The 11,336-nt window shown below is 66.7% G+C and overlaps 3 protein-coding genes across 3 annotated transcripts in view; 1 reads left to right on the forward strand and 2 right to left on the reverse strand.

Annotated features, from left to right (window-relative positions):
* Positions 1 to 5,277, forward strand: part of F751_3864 (Nucleoprotein TPR) — a gene marked incomplete at both ends in the record, with an annotated part of 11,082 nt that extends 5,805 nt beyond the window's left edge. Inside the window, 10 exons of the mRNA XM_011403066.1 lie at positions 2 to 693; positions 1,037 to 1,087; positions 1,959 to 2,060; positions 2,237 to 2,381; positions 2,712 to 2,854; positions 3,060 to 3,201; positions 3,377 to 3,592; positions 3,755 to 3,874; positions 4,504 to 4,941; positions 5,156 to 5,277. Coding sequence (XP_011401368.1) covers positions 2 to 693; positions 1,037 to 1,087; positions 1,959 to 2,060; positions 2,237 to 2,381; positions 2,712 to 2,854; positions 3,060 to 3,201; positions 3,377 to 3,592; positions 3,755 to 3,874; positions 4,504 to 4,941; positions 5,156 to 5,277 — 2,171 coding nt within the window. The remainder of the gene's footprint in view (position 1; positions 694 to 1,036; positions 1,088 to 1,958; positions 2,061 to 2,236; positions 2,382 to 2,711; positions 2,855 to 3,059; positions 3,202 to 3,376; positions 3,593 to 3,754; positions 3,875 to 4,503; positions 4,942 to 5,155) is intronic.
* Positions 5,278 to 5,448: 171 nt separating this feature from the next.
* On the reverse strand, positions 5,449 to 6,413 carry F751_3865 (Ribosome-recycling factor; the record flags this gene model as incomplete). Its single annotated transcript, XM_011403067.1, has 4 exons — positions 5,449 to 5,598; positions 5,780 to 5,867; positions 6,001 to 6,092; positions 6,300 to 6,413. The coding sequence occupies 4 exons, from the start codon at positions 6,411 to 6,413 to the stop codon at positions 5,449 to 5,451; spliced, it is 444 nt and encodes a 147-aa protein (XP_011401369.1).
* Positions 6,414 to 7,547: 1,134 nt separating this feature from the next.
* On the reverse strand, positions 7,548 to 10,858 carry F751_3866 (hypothetical protein; the record flags this gene model as incomplete). The annotated part of the gene is made up of 9 exons (XM_011403068.1): positions 7,548 to 7,742; positions 7,896 to 8,000; positions 8,170 to 8,290; positions 8,480 to 8,601; positions 8,846 to 9,241; positions 9,437 to 9,481; positions 9,619 to 9,714; positions 9,831 to 9,899; positions 10,133 to 10,858. The coding sequence occupies 9 exons, from the start codon at positions 10,856 to 10,858 to the stop codon at positions 7,548 to 7,550; spliced, it is 1,875 nt and encodes a 624-aa protein (XP_011401370.1).
* Positions 10,859 to 11,336: the final 478 nt, after the last annotated feature.

Raw genomic sequence — 11,336 nt, forward strand, 5'->3', positions numbered from 1 at the left:
GCGCTGCGCGAGGAGGTGGCGGCCGCGCAGCAGCGCGCCGCCGCCGCCGAGGCGCGGGTGGAGGTCCTGCAGGACGCCGTGCGACGCGGCGAGGATCGCGCCGCTCGCACCGAGGCCGCGAGGGGCGCGGAGGCCGGGAGGGGGATGGGCGGCGGGGCGGGGATGGGCGGCGGGGCGGGGGCGGGCGGCGCGGAGGGAGGCGCCGCCAGGGGGGGAGGCGCCTCCACGGGAACGTCTCCCCCGGCGGCGGCCGAGCTGGCGCTGGTGCGGGAGGAGCTGGCGGCGGCGCAGGAGGCGGCGGCGGCGGCGGCTGCCGCCGCGCGCCAGTACGAGCTGCTGGCGCGGACGGGGGAGGAGGCGCTGCGCGCCGCGCGCCTCGACCACGAGCGCTTCCGCCTGGAGGCGGCGGAGGCCGGCGAGGCCGCGGCGCGCGAGGCGGCGAGCCTGCGCGCCGCGCTGGCCGCCAGCGAGGACGCCCTGTCCGCCGCGCGCGCCGCGGAGCGCGAGTTCGCCGCCGAGCTGGAGAGGGCGGAGGGCGAGCGCGCGCGGGAGGCCGACGCGCTGCGCCGCGAGGCCGAGGCCGCGCGCGCCGAGGCGCAGGCCGCTTCGGGGCGCGAGGCTCGCCTGATGGAGGAGGTGCACGGCGCCGTGGAGCGGGAGGCCGCGGCGGTGCGCAACTACCGCGCGGAGGTCGTGGCCCACGGCGACGCGCTCAAGCGCCTGGCGGCCGCCGAGGCCGCGCGCGACGCGCTGGAGGCGCGCCGCGCGGCGCTGGCTGCCGACCTGGACGCCGCGCTGCTGGCCAAAGTGAGGGGGGGGGGTGTTTTGGCAAGGGGCGTTGTTTTGGCAAGGGGCGTGCGGTCCCGGGGCGTGAAATGTCTGGGGTAGGTTCTGGTGGAAAAGGTGGGCGGAGGAGAGGTTGCCGGGGGCGGGACGGTGCCGCCTCGGCCCTCGCATGCCGAGCATCGCGCCCCCCCTGGGCCAGGAACCAGCCCCACACCCTCTCACCGACGCTCACACCATGCCCGAAACCCAGACGCGGCTGGAGGCGGACTGGGAGCTGGAGCGCGGGGAGTTGGCGGACAAGGTGGCTGCCGCAGGGCGCGAGAGCGCGGACCTGGCAGCGCAGCGCGACGCGCTTCAGCGCCAGGTGGAGGCGCTGGCGAGCGGCGAGGACGGCGGCGAGGGCGGCGGCGCGCGGCAGCCGGACCTGGCCGACATGCTGCGCATGCTGCGCCGCGACCGCGAGGTGGCGCAGATGGGCCTGGAGCTGGCCAAGCGCGAGGCGGCGCGCCTGCGCGTGGAGAGCGCGGCGGCGCAGCGCTCCGCGGAGGAGGCGCGCGCGGCGCTGGCGTCCAGCGCGGAGCGCGCCGCCGACGGCGTGCGCGCCGCGGAGGAGCAGGCGGCGCTGCTGGCGCGCGTGGAGCAGGCCAACCTGCTGCGCGAGAGCAACGCGGCGCTGCGCGCGGAGGCGGGGCGCGCGCGAGAGGAGGCGGCGGCGGCGCGGAGGGCCGCGCGCGAGGCGGCGGCCGCCGCCGAGCCGCTGCACGCCGAGATCGCTGCGCTGCGCGCCGCGGCCGAGGGCGCGGCGGGCGAGCTGGAGGCCGCGCGCGCGCAGGAGGCGCGGTGGCAGGCGCGCGCGGCGGCGCTGATGCACAAGTACGAGGCGGTGGACGCGGGCGAGCACGCGCGCGTGGCGAACGAGTTGCGCGAGGCGCGCGAGCGCGTGGCGGAACTGGAGCGCCAGCTGAGGGAGCGGGGACGAGGAGCTGCGCGCCGCACGCGCGGCGCTGGCGGCGGAGCGCGACGCGCGCGCGGGGGTCCAGCGGGAAGCCGTCGCCGCGGAAGAAGCCGCGCGCGAGGCGCGGGCGGCCGCGGCGCGAGAGGCCGCGGCGGCCGAGGCGCAGCGCCAGAAGGCGCTGCGCCTCTGGGCCATGGTCACCGCGGTGTGCAACAAGGACAAGCTGCCGCCGGCGCGGTGGAAGGAGGTGCAGGCCGCCAAGGAGGTGCGCCTGGTGGAGCTGGAGCAGCGCCTGGGCGCGCAGGCCGCGGAGGGGGAGGTGAGAGGGGTGGAGATGCAGGGTTTTAGGGGGGCTTTCGTGCGCGGAGAGGGAAGGGGAGGGGAGGCTTCGCGGCCGTGGAGCCGGGCAAAAATCGTGTCGAGTGGCTTTGTCCTGACCCCGCGCCCCTCGTCCTTTTCCCACCCCATCCCCCCGCCCTCGAAACCATCCGACAGGCGTCGGCCGGCGCGCAGCAGGAGGAGCTGGCGCGGGCCACCGCGCGCGTCAAGGAGTTGGAGATCCGGCTGGAGAGCGTGGAGCAGGCCGCCGCCGCCGCCAGGAGCGAGCTGGCCGCTGCCAAGGCCCGCTTCATCGCCAACAGTGCGTGGGAGGTTCTGATGGGGCGAGGGGGTGGAGGGCCTGTTGGTTGAGAGCTCGTGGGGCCTCCTCTTGGTGCCCGAGGGTGTGTGATGAGGGGGTGGGGGAACGGTGCGTGCTCAGAGCTCCATGAACGGCCTTGTTTGACTCAGGTCATACCATGCTCATCGACTCCAGTGTCCTGAGATCAGGGCAATTTCGTGCCTCATCCCGGGTTCATGATTCAGCGGCGGGGCTGCGCGACAGCAGCGTCGACGCGCAGAGGGCTCGCCCAGCCCCCTTGCACAGTCAGCTCATCTCACCATCGCACCGCCCATCTTCCCCTCATTGCAGCCAAGAACTTCACAAAGGCGAGGGAGGCCAAGGACGAGGCGATGCGGCAGCAGGAGCAGCAGCTGCGCGAGCAGGTGGCCAGCCTCGACAGCCAGCTGCAGGCGGCGGCGAGGGAGAAGAGCGAGGCCGTGCGGCACGCAGAGGTGGGCGGGGGCCGGGGTGATGGCGGCCGGGGTGTGGCGAGAGCGCAGACGAGGGGCTCCCTGCCGTGGCGCCTGTCTCGTGTCTTGCCAGCGAGCGCTGGCGCTTTCATTGAAGCCCCTCACGTGCACGCTTTCTCGACGCCAGGGCCTGGAGGCCCGGCTCGTGGCGGCCCAGGCGGCGGCGGCGGGGGCCTCCCCCACCAAGGCCAGCCCAGGGACGAGGGCCGCCAGGGCAAAAGCCATGGAGGGCATTCGCGCCGGGGCCCAGGCCAAGCTGGCGGCCGACCTGGAGAAGAGGAAGCTGGGCGGGGGTGGCGCAGAGGGCGCCGACGTCGAGGGCGTGCAAGGTGGGGCGTCGCGCTTAAAGGGTGGGGTGGCCCTACGGTGACTGGCAGTGGGAACGTTGGGGGAGGTTCATTCCTGCGAGGAAGTTGCAAGTGTGTCTGCCACCCTGTACACCCCCGCAGCAGGCCCCCACCTGTTTATCCAACCCCAGTTTCGCCTCCGACCCTCTGCGCGCAGAAGCTGCGCCGGCTGGGAAGCGGGCGCGTGTCGACCCGGAGGAGCGGGCGCCCCCGGTCGCCGAGCCTGCTGCCGCGCCGGGCGAGGCGGCGCCGTCTGTGGAAGTGCCCGCGGTGGCGGAGGCAGAGGAGGCCGACGGCCAGGCGGGACCCCTGGTCCAGGAGGTGGAAAGGGTGGAGGCCGTGCAGGTCGAGCCTGCCTCCGAAGAGGACGATGGTGAGGCGTGTGGGTTCACGAGGGGCAGTGGGTGCGCCTGCACTCTTGGCGCTCTGGCCCACGATGCCCCTTGCCAGCAGACTGTGGCGCGGAGTTTGCTCGCCTTTGAGAGTGCGTCGCGACACCCCACGTCCCCCCCCCCCCCCTTTCCCTGACACACAGAAGCCATGGCAGATGCGGAGGCCGCGCCGGAGGAGGAGCCCTCCTACCTCGTGGAAGTCCCCCCCAGCGCCGAGCCGTCGGAGGCTGGCCCACCCGATGCCATCGCCGAGGAGTCTGGCGGTGAAGAGGCCGAGGGCAGAGGCGCAGGGGAGGCGGAGATGCAAGGAGCTGAGGACGCAGTAGATGGGGAGGGTTCGGAGGCTGCTGCACAGCCGGAGGGGGGTGTCGGAGAGGAGCATGAAGTCCTTGAGCCATCGGCGCCCGCGCCTGAGGGACCAGTCTCCGCCGTGGAAGACCCAGTCTCTGCCGTCGAAGAAGAGCCGATGCCTGTCGATGAGGAGCCGGAACATGCCCCGGAGGACCCTGCCCAGGCCGTAGAGGAGCCAGGAGCTGCCCTCGAGGCACATCAAGGCGATGACACCCCACTGCTCGCCGATCCGCCAGCGGCTCAGGAGGCAGCGGAGGAAGCTCTCTCTCCAGTAGCTCACAACGAAGAAGAGCAGGGAGGAGGTGCGAAGGAGTTGAGAGGGCGATTGGGGACCGGCCATGGGGTTGCCCTTTTTCTTCCTTTCTGGGTTGGGGCCTGCCTAAGGCTGTGGAGAGGTTTCTGCTGCGAGTGCGCTAGAAGCCTCTGCCCTTTGGTTGAGCTTCACCGCTGGGATCTCATGTTTTCGCCTCCATTGCTGCACTGGCCACAAAGCCTCCTCCCTGGCCCAACCCACCTTCGCATGCCACCCCTCTCCCAGCAGATGCCGGCGAGGTCGAGGGGCTCGCAGAGGAAGACTTTCTCGAGTATGAGGGTGAGCTCGAGCTGACTGACGGCGAGGCCACCGGAGCCGCGGTCGCCGCCACTGAGCCCACCGCACCGGTGGGCCCCGAGCCGAGTGCAGCGCAGCAGCCTGCTGTGGAACCTCCCACAAAACCCGTGGCAGGGAGTCCTGGGCGGGCGGCCAAGGCTGCTGACGCAGGGGGTGCCAATGTCCAGGCCAGAGCAGAGAACAGCGTGGCCCTGGCCTCTGCGGCGGAGGAGCCCGCGCCAGACACTGGCGCCACGACCCCTCAGCAGCGACGGGCCGGGGACGGCGGCGAGAGCGGTGCGGAGCGCCGCAAGAGGCAGCGCAGCAAGATCAAGTGGCAGGCGCCGCCGCTGGGCGCGGGTGCCGCCGCGAGTCCGGGCGCCCTGCCCGGTGCGGGAACGCCGGCTGCCGCAGCTGCCGCACCCACCCCGCCGCCTGCGGCCGGCCAGTCGTCCAGCCCCCCCCTCAGCCACCCAGGAGGTGTGTGTTTTGCTGGTGTGAGATCGGGGATGCCGGGCTGGTGCACAGACCTGGTGGGGCAGGATCGTTTCTGAGCTCCTCGCCCAACCCCAGCTCATGCGCATTCCTCTTCCTTTTCATGCAGGCGGGATCCGTGGGGGCCGCACGGCTGCGGGGCGGCAGGCGCTCCTGAGGGGCCGCGGCGGGAGGAGCATACGAGGCCGGGGCGGACCCCCGCACCCGCCCACGCCCCCACCCTCCTCATGATCTGCAAGGCACCCCAGGGACTGCCTTGCGCATCCCTGCGGTCTACTCTTTTCCGATGCCTGACTCCATGATTGATTCGTTGTTAAGTGACAGGCATCAGTGCAGACACATTCACCAGGCTGCTTGGGCAGGGGGGGCAGTGGGGGGGGCAAACTGACGACCGAGCCTCTCTCAGGCTGTGTGCTGCGTGATGGATTTCTCCTTGGCCGCCACCAGGGCATCGACCTGGGCAACAAAGGAGGATGTCACCTCCTGCACCTCCTTCTCCAGCCGGAAGCGCTCGTCCTCGGCCGTTACTTTCTTCACCTCGTCCAAGGCCGCCTAGTGTTTAGATGGAAGAGGGATGGCCAGTGCTTGTGCCTCCACTGGTTTCCGATACAAGTGCAGCCCCAGGAACAATCCATGCAGGGTGAATGACGGGCTATATGCCTTGCGGTTTTCCACTAGTCTGGGACATAGATTATCTGAGCACCTCCCAAGTCCTCTTCCCATGAAGGCCTACCTTGCGACACTGCCGAATCGTCACCTTGGCCTGCTCACCCTCGGTCTTGCACACCCTCTTCAGTGCTGTCAGGGTCTCTGCAGTCGGTCTGCATGCCGGAGAGGAGGGGGGAATTCATGCAGGCACGCTTTTGTCCAGAGGTACTGCCCCACTCTTGCCCTGCCAGGGCAGCTTGAGCAAAATCAGGCCACCATAGAAATTCTAAGACTCGCTGCCCGCACCGGGGCACGGGGATGAGCAGATCCTGTCCCTCCACCCGAGGATTGAGGCCCAGTGGGGAATCACGGATCGCATTCTCAACACTGTGCAGAGTCTGCTAATGAGGGGAGGGTGGGAGGTGCTGGTGTGAATGCAAGCAGCACATTGGAGGGGCTTTTGGAGGTCTGCAGGCGACTTCAAAGGCACACCATCGCCATCCAAGATAGCACGTTGCACATTCTAAGAGAACGGCCAACTCGCAGAGATTCCTTCAAGAGCGCCAAACCCCCTCGCAATCACCTAAACTTGATCCCTCACCCACCTGGGGGTCGAACACGTTGAAAACAAGCAACTGTGGGTCACGCACAGTGGCCATTCCGCATGCCTTCATGGGCATGGAGTCCCCGTACACCTCCACCTTGAGGTGGTCCAGCATGCCTGCAGACCGGGCGGCGACCAGAGAACGCAGCGGGTGAGGATGATATGTCCCCGCCTTGAGAGGGGAAGTGCAAGAGTGCACGGGAAGCAGACCTGGAGTCGCGCCGTGTGGATCATTGGCACACCTTCAATCCTGCCCCCTCTCTTCCCCCCTCTGTGACCAAGGCAGGCCCAACCCCTTCCATTTGCCTGCAGTGGCTCGCCCAGTCCTAATGCTGGACAGCTCCTTCTGCAGATGCTGCAATGCATGCTCCATGCACCTGGTGTTGGCAGTAGGTGTGCATCAGCCATGTCAATCAATAACTGCCCTGATCGGGTACATTACCAACTGCTCTGCGTCCAAAGCACATTGCCAAACCCTCACTGCCTAGTGCTGCCCATGTCAAAGTCCTCTGTAGAGCTGCTAGATGCGGCAGGAGGCGTTGCGACCTTCTTCCCTCCTTCTGTATCATGAAGGTAGATTTGGCGACTGATATCCTTCCCCCTAGCCCAAATACCCAGAAGCAAGCCGATGTTATGGCGATACCACAGGGTCTGCCACCATGCAGCCTCCACCCCTGGACACTCACTCTTGGCTGCTTTGGAGTATTGTGCGGTTTGTAAGACTGGTTTGAATGCAACGGTGCCCCATGCTGCCAAGCTCAAAGGCTCGGTGGCAGGGTACCGAGTCGAGATCGACTCAGAAGCTGGCTGGGAAGCACTGCGGCGAGGAAGGGGAACAGGGTGACATCATGAGCACGAGAAGCTGAGTTTGGAATCAATTCATTCCTCTTCAGAAAACACCTTCTAAACCTATTACCATGCGATGGCCGCGATCAAGTGTCGTGATGCGCGCTGAGCACACCGCAACGTCAGCATCGTCTCGGGGCTATGCCAAGGGCACCGAAAGGGTATGCCTCAATCCAGCAATGGGTGAGATTAATAGTATCAATGAACAATTTCAAATTATCGATTTCATGCCTGATGCATTCTCTCGATCCAAGCTGGGCCACTCGGAATAAGCTGTGTCGGTGCCATGCTGTGCCTGCTGTCGGGCCACACAAAGGCAGTCGGCCACATCTCGCTTGTACTTCCCACATCCAGGTAGCGTAGATACCCAATGATGCCATGGCACCTCGTCACTACAGGCCGGTCATGTTCCCTTGTTCGCAAGCCAGGCGGTGTACTTGGCACAGGCAGCGGGGAGCGAGCCTTCCACCTCGGTGTCCGCCACGGTCTCGTCGCCATGCACAAGCAGGATGCGCATATTCAGGTCCACCGGTGAGCCAGGGGGGATCCTGGGCCCGGCCTCCAGTGCCTCCCTGTAGGCCACCTCTTCCTCCGCAACCTGAAGGTGGGCGACATGATGACCGCGTGTGACCAGGAGGGCTGTGTGTGGCAAGGGGTTGCAAATAGGGGTGGTCGCCCTTGTAGAGGTTCCATGAGGGCAGCCTCAAAGTGTCAAAGCAGCTCCCAGCCCCCTGTACATCCAACCTCCCACCTTGACCTCCACGGGGACCTGCAGCTCCTTCACCCAGGCATCGGCGGTGAGGGGCGCCTCCGTCAAGCGCTCCACCAGATCCAGGAAGGGGACGCTGTTCCCAGGCTGCAGGAATGGAGAGGCACATGGAGGAGTCATGAACTGATGCCTTGACACCCGATCCTGGGTCTACTCTGTTCTGCAAAATGCTTCCTGAAGATGGACCACATTCCGCTTGTGACAGAGCAAAGCACTTCAGTCCCCAACACACACCCCTCTGCGCACTGGCTGTCACCTGCCAGTACACCCTGGTGAGGGCGGCGCCGACCTCCGGCTCATCCACGATGCGCCCCAGGGTCTTCAGGAAGTGGGCCCGCGCCTGGTGCACCCCCATCTCCGCCAGGACATACCCATGGCTGTGGTTTGAAGACCACAGGGATGGAGGGAGTGAGGAAAAGGGGGCCACCAGAGCCAGGGCATGTAGGGTGTTGCATCAAGGGTCCCAGAAACAGGCTGACCGCCTCTCCGAGGGCATCCAGGGCACATGCTCGCACCGGTCTCTACACCAATCCTGCACCCCCAGGACGCCAACCAGGCCCACTCACTAGTAGGCTGAGGACTCGTCGCTCAGGATGTGGGGCACGCTGAGCAGGGGCCGAGGTGCCGGGCCACCCTCCACCCTGGCCTCCACTTCGTCGGCCAGGCTCAGGATGCGCTCGGGAGTTATCTGTGTGTGCGAGGGGGGTTGACATTCGCGTTACTGGAGGGGAAGAGGCGGGTCCTGCAATCGAGGGAGTGGGGTGAAGCGGAGCGGTGCTCACAGGGGTCCGGTTTGTAATGACCCATCCCACACTGTGTTGCATCATTCGTAGTCTGCCAGCAACCACGGCCCATCCCGAGAGCCTCTCCAGTTGCTGCTCCACCCTCCCCCCCCATCACAATCCCTCCCACCCCACTCTCCACCCACCCACCTGGTCGTCGGGCAGATCGTACAACGCCTTTTCAAAGTAGGGGACGGCGAGCATTGACCGCACGGAGAAGGCGGCGTAGGGGTGCCCGGCCTCGATTGCCTCCCGCACCAGGCTCCAGGGCACGGGCTGCCCCGCAGCATCTCTGGCGTACCGCGCCAGCCAGGCGGCGTCCCCCGCCAGGCTGTCCAGCAGCATGGACTGGTTCTCCGCGTAGGCCACACTGGTGGGCGCCCGCTCCTGCGAGCACAGGGGGCTGGCCTGGTCCACATTGGCGAAATGCGCGGCATGCCCGCCCTCGTGCAGCAGCGTGACCAGCGCGGTCTTGCCCGAGCCCACGCTGCCGGGAGTGGCCAGGCTGGTGAAGTTGGTCTGCGCGGGGACCCAGGCCCCATCCACCTGGGGTTTGTGGAGGTCGAGGGAGTGGGGGGCAAGGGATGGATGTGCATCGGATGCTTGCGCAGGGGTGAGCTCGCCGCTGAGGAGAGGGAAGCAGGCGCTGACTGAGCGTAAGGAATGAGCCAGTGGAGGGTGCAAGGTGATATGCATGCATGGTTTGGGGGGAAAAGCCAACACAGCATCTCAATACCTTACCTTGCGATAGGCCGGGACGGGCCAGTGGCAGAAGCCGTTCGAGTACTGGGGGAAACATGGGTGCAGGACGGCTCGTGGGCGGAGGGGCATGGAATGAATCACAGCAGGCAGTGTCTCATACCCCGGTCAGTGGGGAGGTGTCAGTCTCATTGTGCATGTTCCTCCCCTTCGATCCATTTCACCTTGCCGGGGCGGTCGCAGAGGTCCAGGCGCATGGTGGAGCCACGGTAGTCGATGCCCAGGGCGGCAAAGGTGCGTGCCCAGACATCCACCGCGTTCTGCGGAAAGCGGGAAGGAACAGGGGCCAGGGCATGCGTGAGTGACCAAACCCCTGCAGATCACAGGGGTGTGAAACACTTGGCCCCAGAACCACATGCCTCAGCCACAAGCCCACCTCAAAGGGAAAGTAGGGGTCCATGCGCGTCTCGATGTCCCCCGCCAGGGCGTTGCTGATGTTCCATGGCTGCACGGGATCAGGCGCACGGCTCTGACGTCAGGCTCTCGAGGGCATGGGCCCTTCCCTAATCTGGCGCAAGCATCGCCGTGCCAGGGTTTCCCCTCTCTGCACCGAGCCAGAGCACCAACATCTTCTGACGAGTGGCACAAACCCATGGCCTACCTGCAGACGCCCTGGGGGCACCCCACCAGCATCCCACCCCCACCCCCGGCCCCCCTCGCCTACAATCGCCTTCCCACCTTGAGGCTGTCTTCGCCCTTGGCCGCGGCCAGCCTGGCGCGGGCATCGGTGGCGAGCTGGCGCGTCGCGCTTTCCAGCCCGTCCAGCATCTGGAACAGGCGGGCCTGGGTGAATCCCTCCGCCGCCTGCACCTTCATTTCGTAGTAGTTCGGGAAGCCCGCCCGCCGAGCCAGCTCGTTGCGCAGCCTCACGATCGCCGCAAAGGGCCCGGCGATGGCGGGGCCGATGGAGCGCAGGGCGTCATAGGCGGCCCGCCGCGCGCTTTCCTCCCCGCTCATCCTCATGGCGTTGCGCAGCTGGACGGAGCTGGCGGGCCTGAACTCGCCGGTGGCGGGGTCGGTGGTGCCCAGGCGCATGCGATTGCGCACCCCCGCCAGCTCCGCCTCCAGGTCGTTCAGGCGGGCGCGGAGGGTCGCCACGCTCTCCTCCTCGGAGACGTAGGTGGCAAAGGTGCGGCGCAGCACCGCCAGGACCCTGAGCTGCTCGGGGGAGAGGTCGGGGCGGGCCTCCGCATCGCACACCGCCCGCAGGCGGTCCTGTGAGGACAGGAACTCATCCAGGGCGTTCTTGGTGCTGCTGAGAGCGGAGGTGCTGGCCCCAGACAAAGCCATCTTGGTGGCCCAGAAGTTGTCCTCGTACGCCCGGTGCACCTCCAGGTACTTGTCATTGATGCCTTGGATGAAGGCGCTGACGTCGGGATTGCCGGGCAGGGCTGTAGCTGCCATGACGATGGAAGGTCGAGGCGTGGGTGGCCGGGCCCGGAGAGCACTGATGTGAAGGCGGAGACCGGGGAAGCCAACCGAATGAGCTCTGGATCTCAGCATGCGCCTGTAAATGGGGAGAATAAGTTATGAGATCCAGATGTCATTCAGCCATACCGCGGAGGACAAGTGATCCACATACACTCCCTTCCTCACCTGCGTCTCGCCGGAAGGCAAGGATCTAAGATCGAAATATGCTTCCCTTTGCTGTATGCAGTAAGTGTTCCGCTGGTCATAGATGGATTGCTTCGTGCGTACGGGGCGTACGAGATCACGCCGCACCCCGACATGCCACGTCACCACACACACTGGTGTCGCTGGATCACAAGCATGCCCAAGGCAGCGATGGCCTTTGGCATTAAATCATCTGTTTTAATCTTAAGCACAATCTAAATAAAGGAGTGCTGCTTGCACACATCAGGACTGACTCCGTCATCCCAAA

The sequence above is a fragment of the Auxenochlorella protothecoides genome (assembly GCF_000733215.1).
Source record: "Auxenochlorella protothecoides strain 0710 unplaced genomic scaffold scaffold41, whole genome shotgun sequence".
In the NCBI taxonomy this organism is placed as follows: Eukaryota; Viridiplantae; Chlorophyta; class Trebouxiophyceae; order Chlorellales; family Chlorellaceae; genus Auxenochlorella; species Auxenochlorella protothecoides.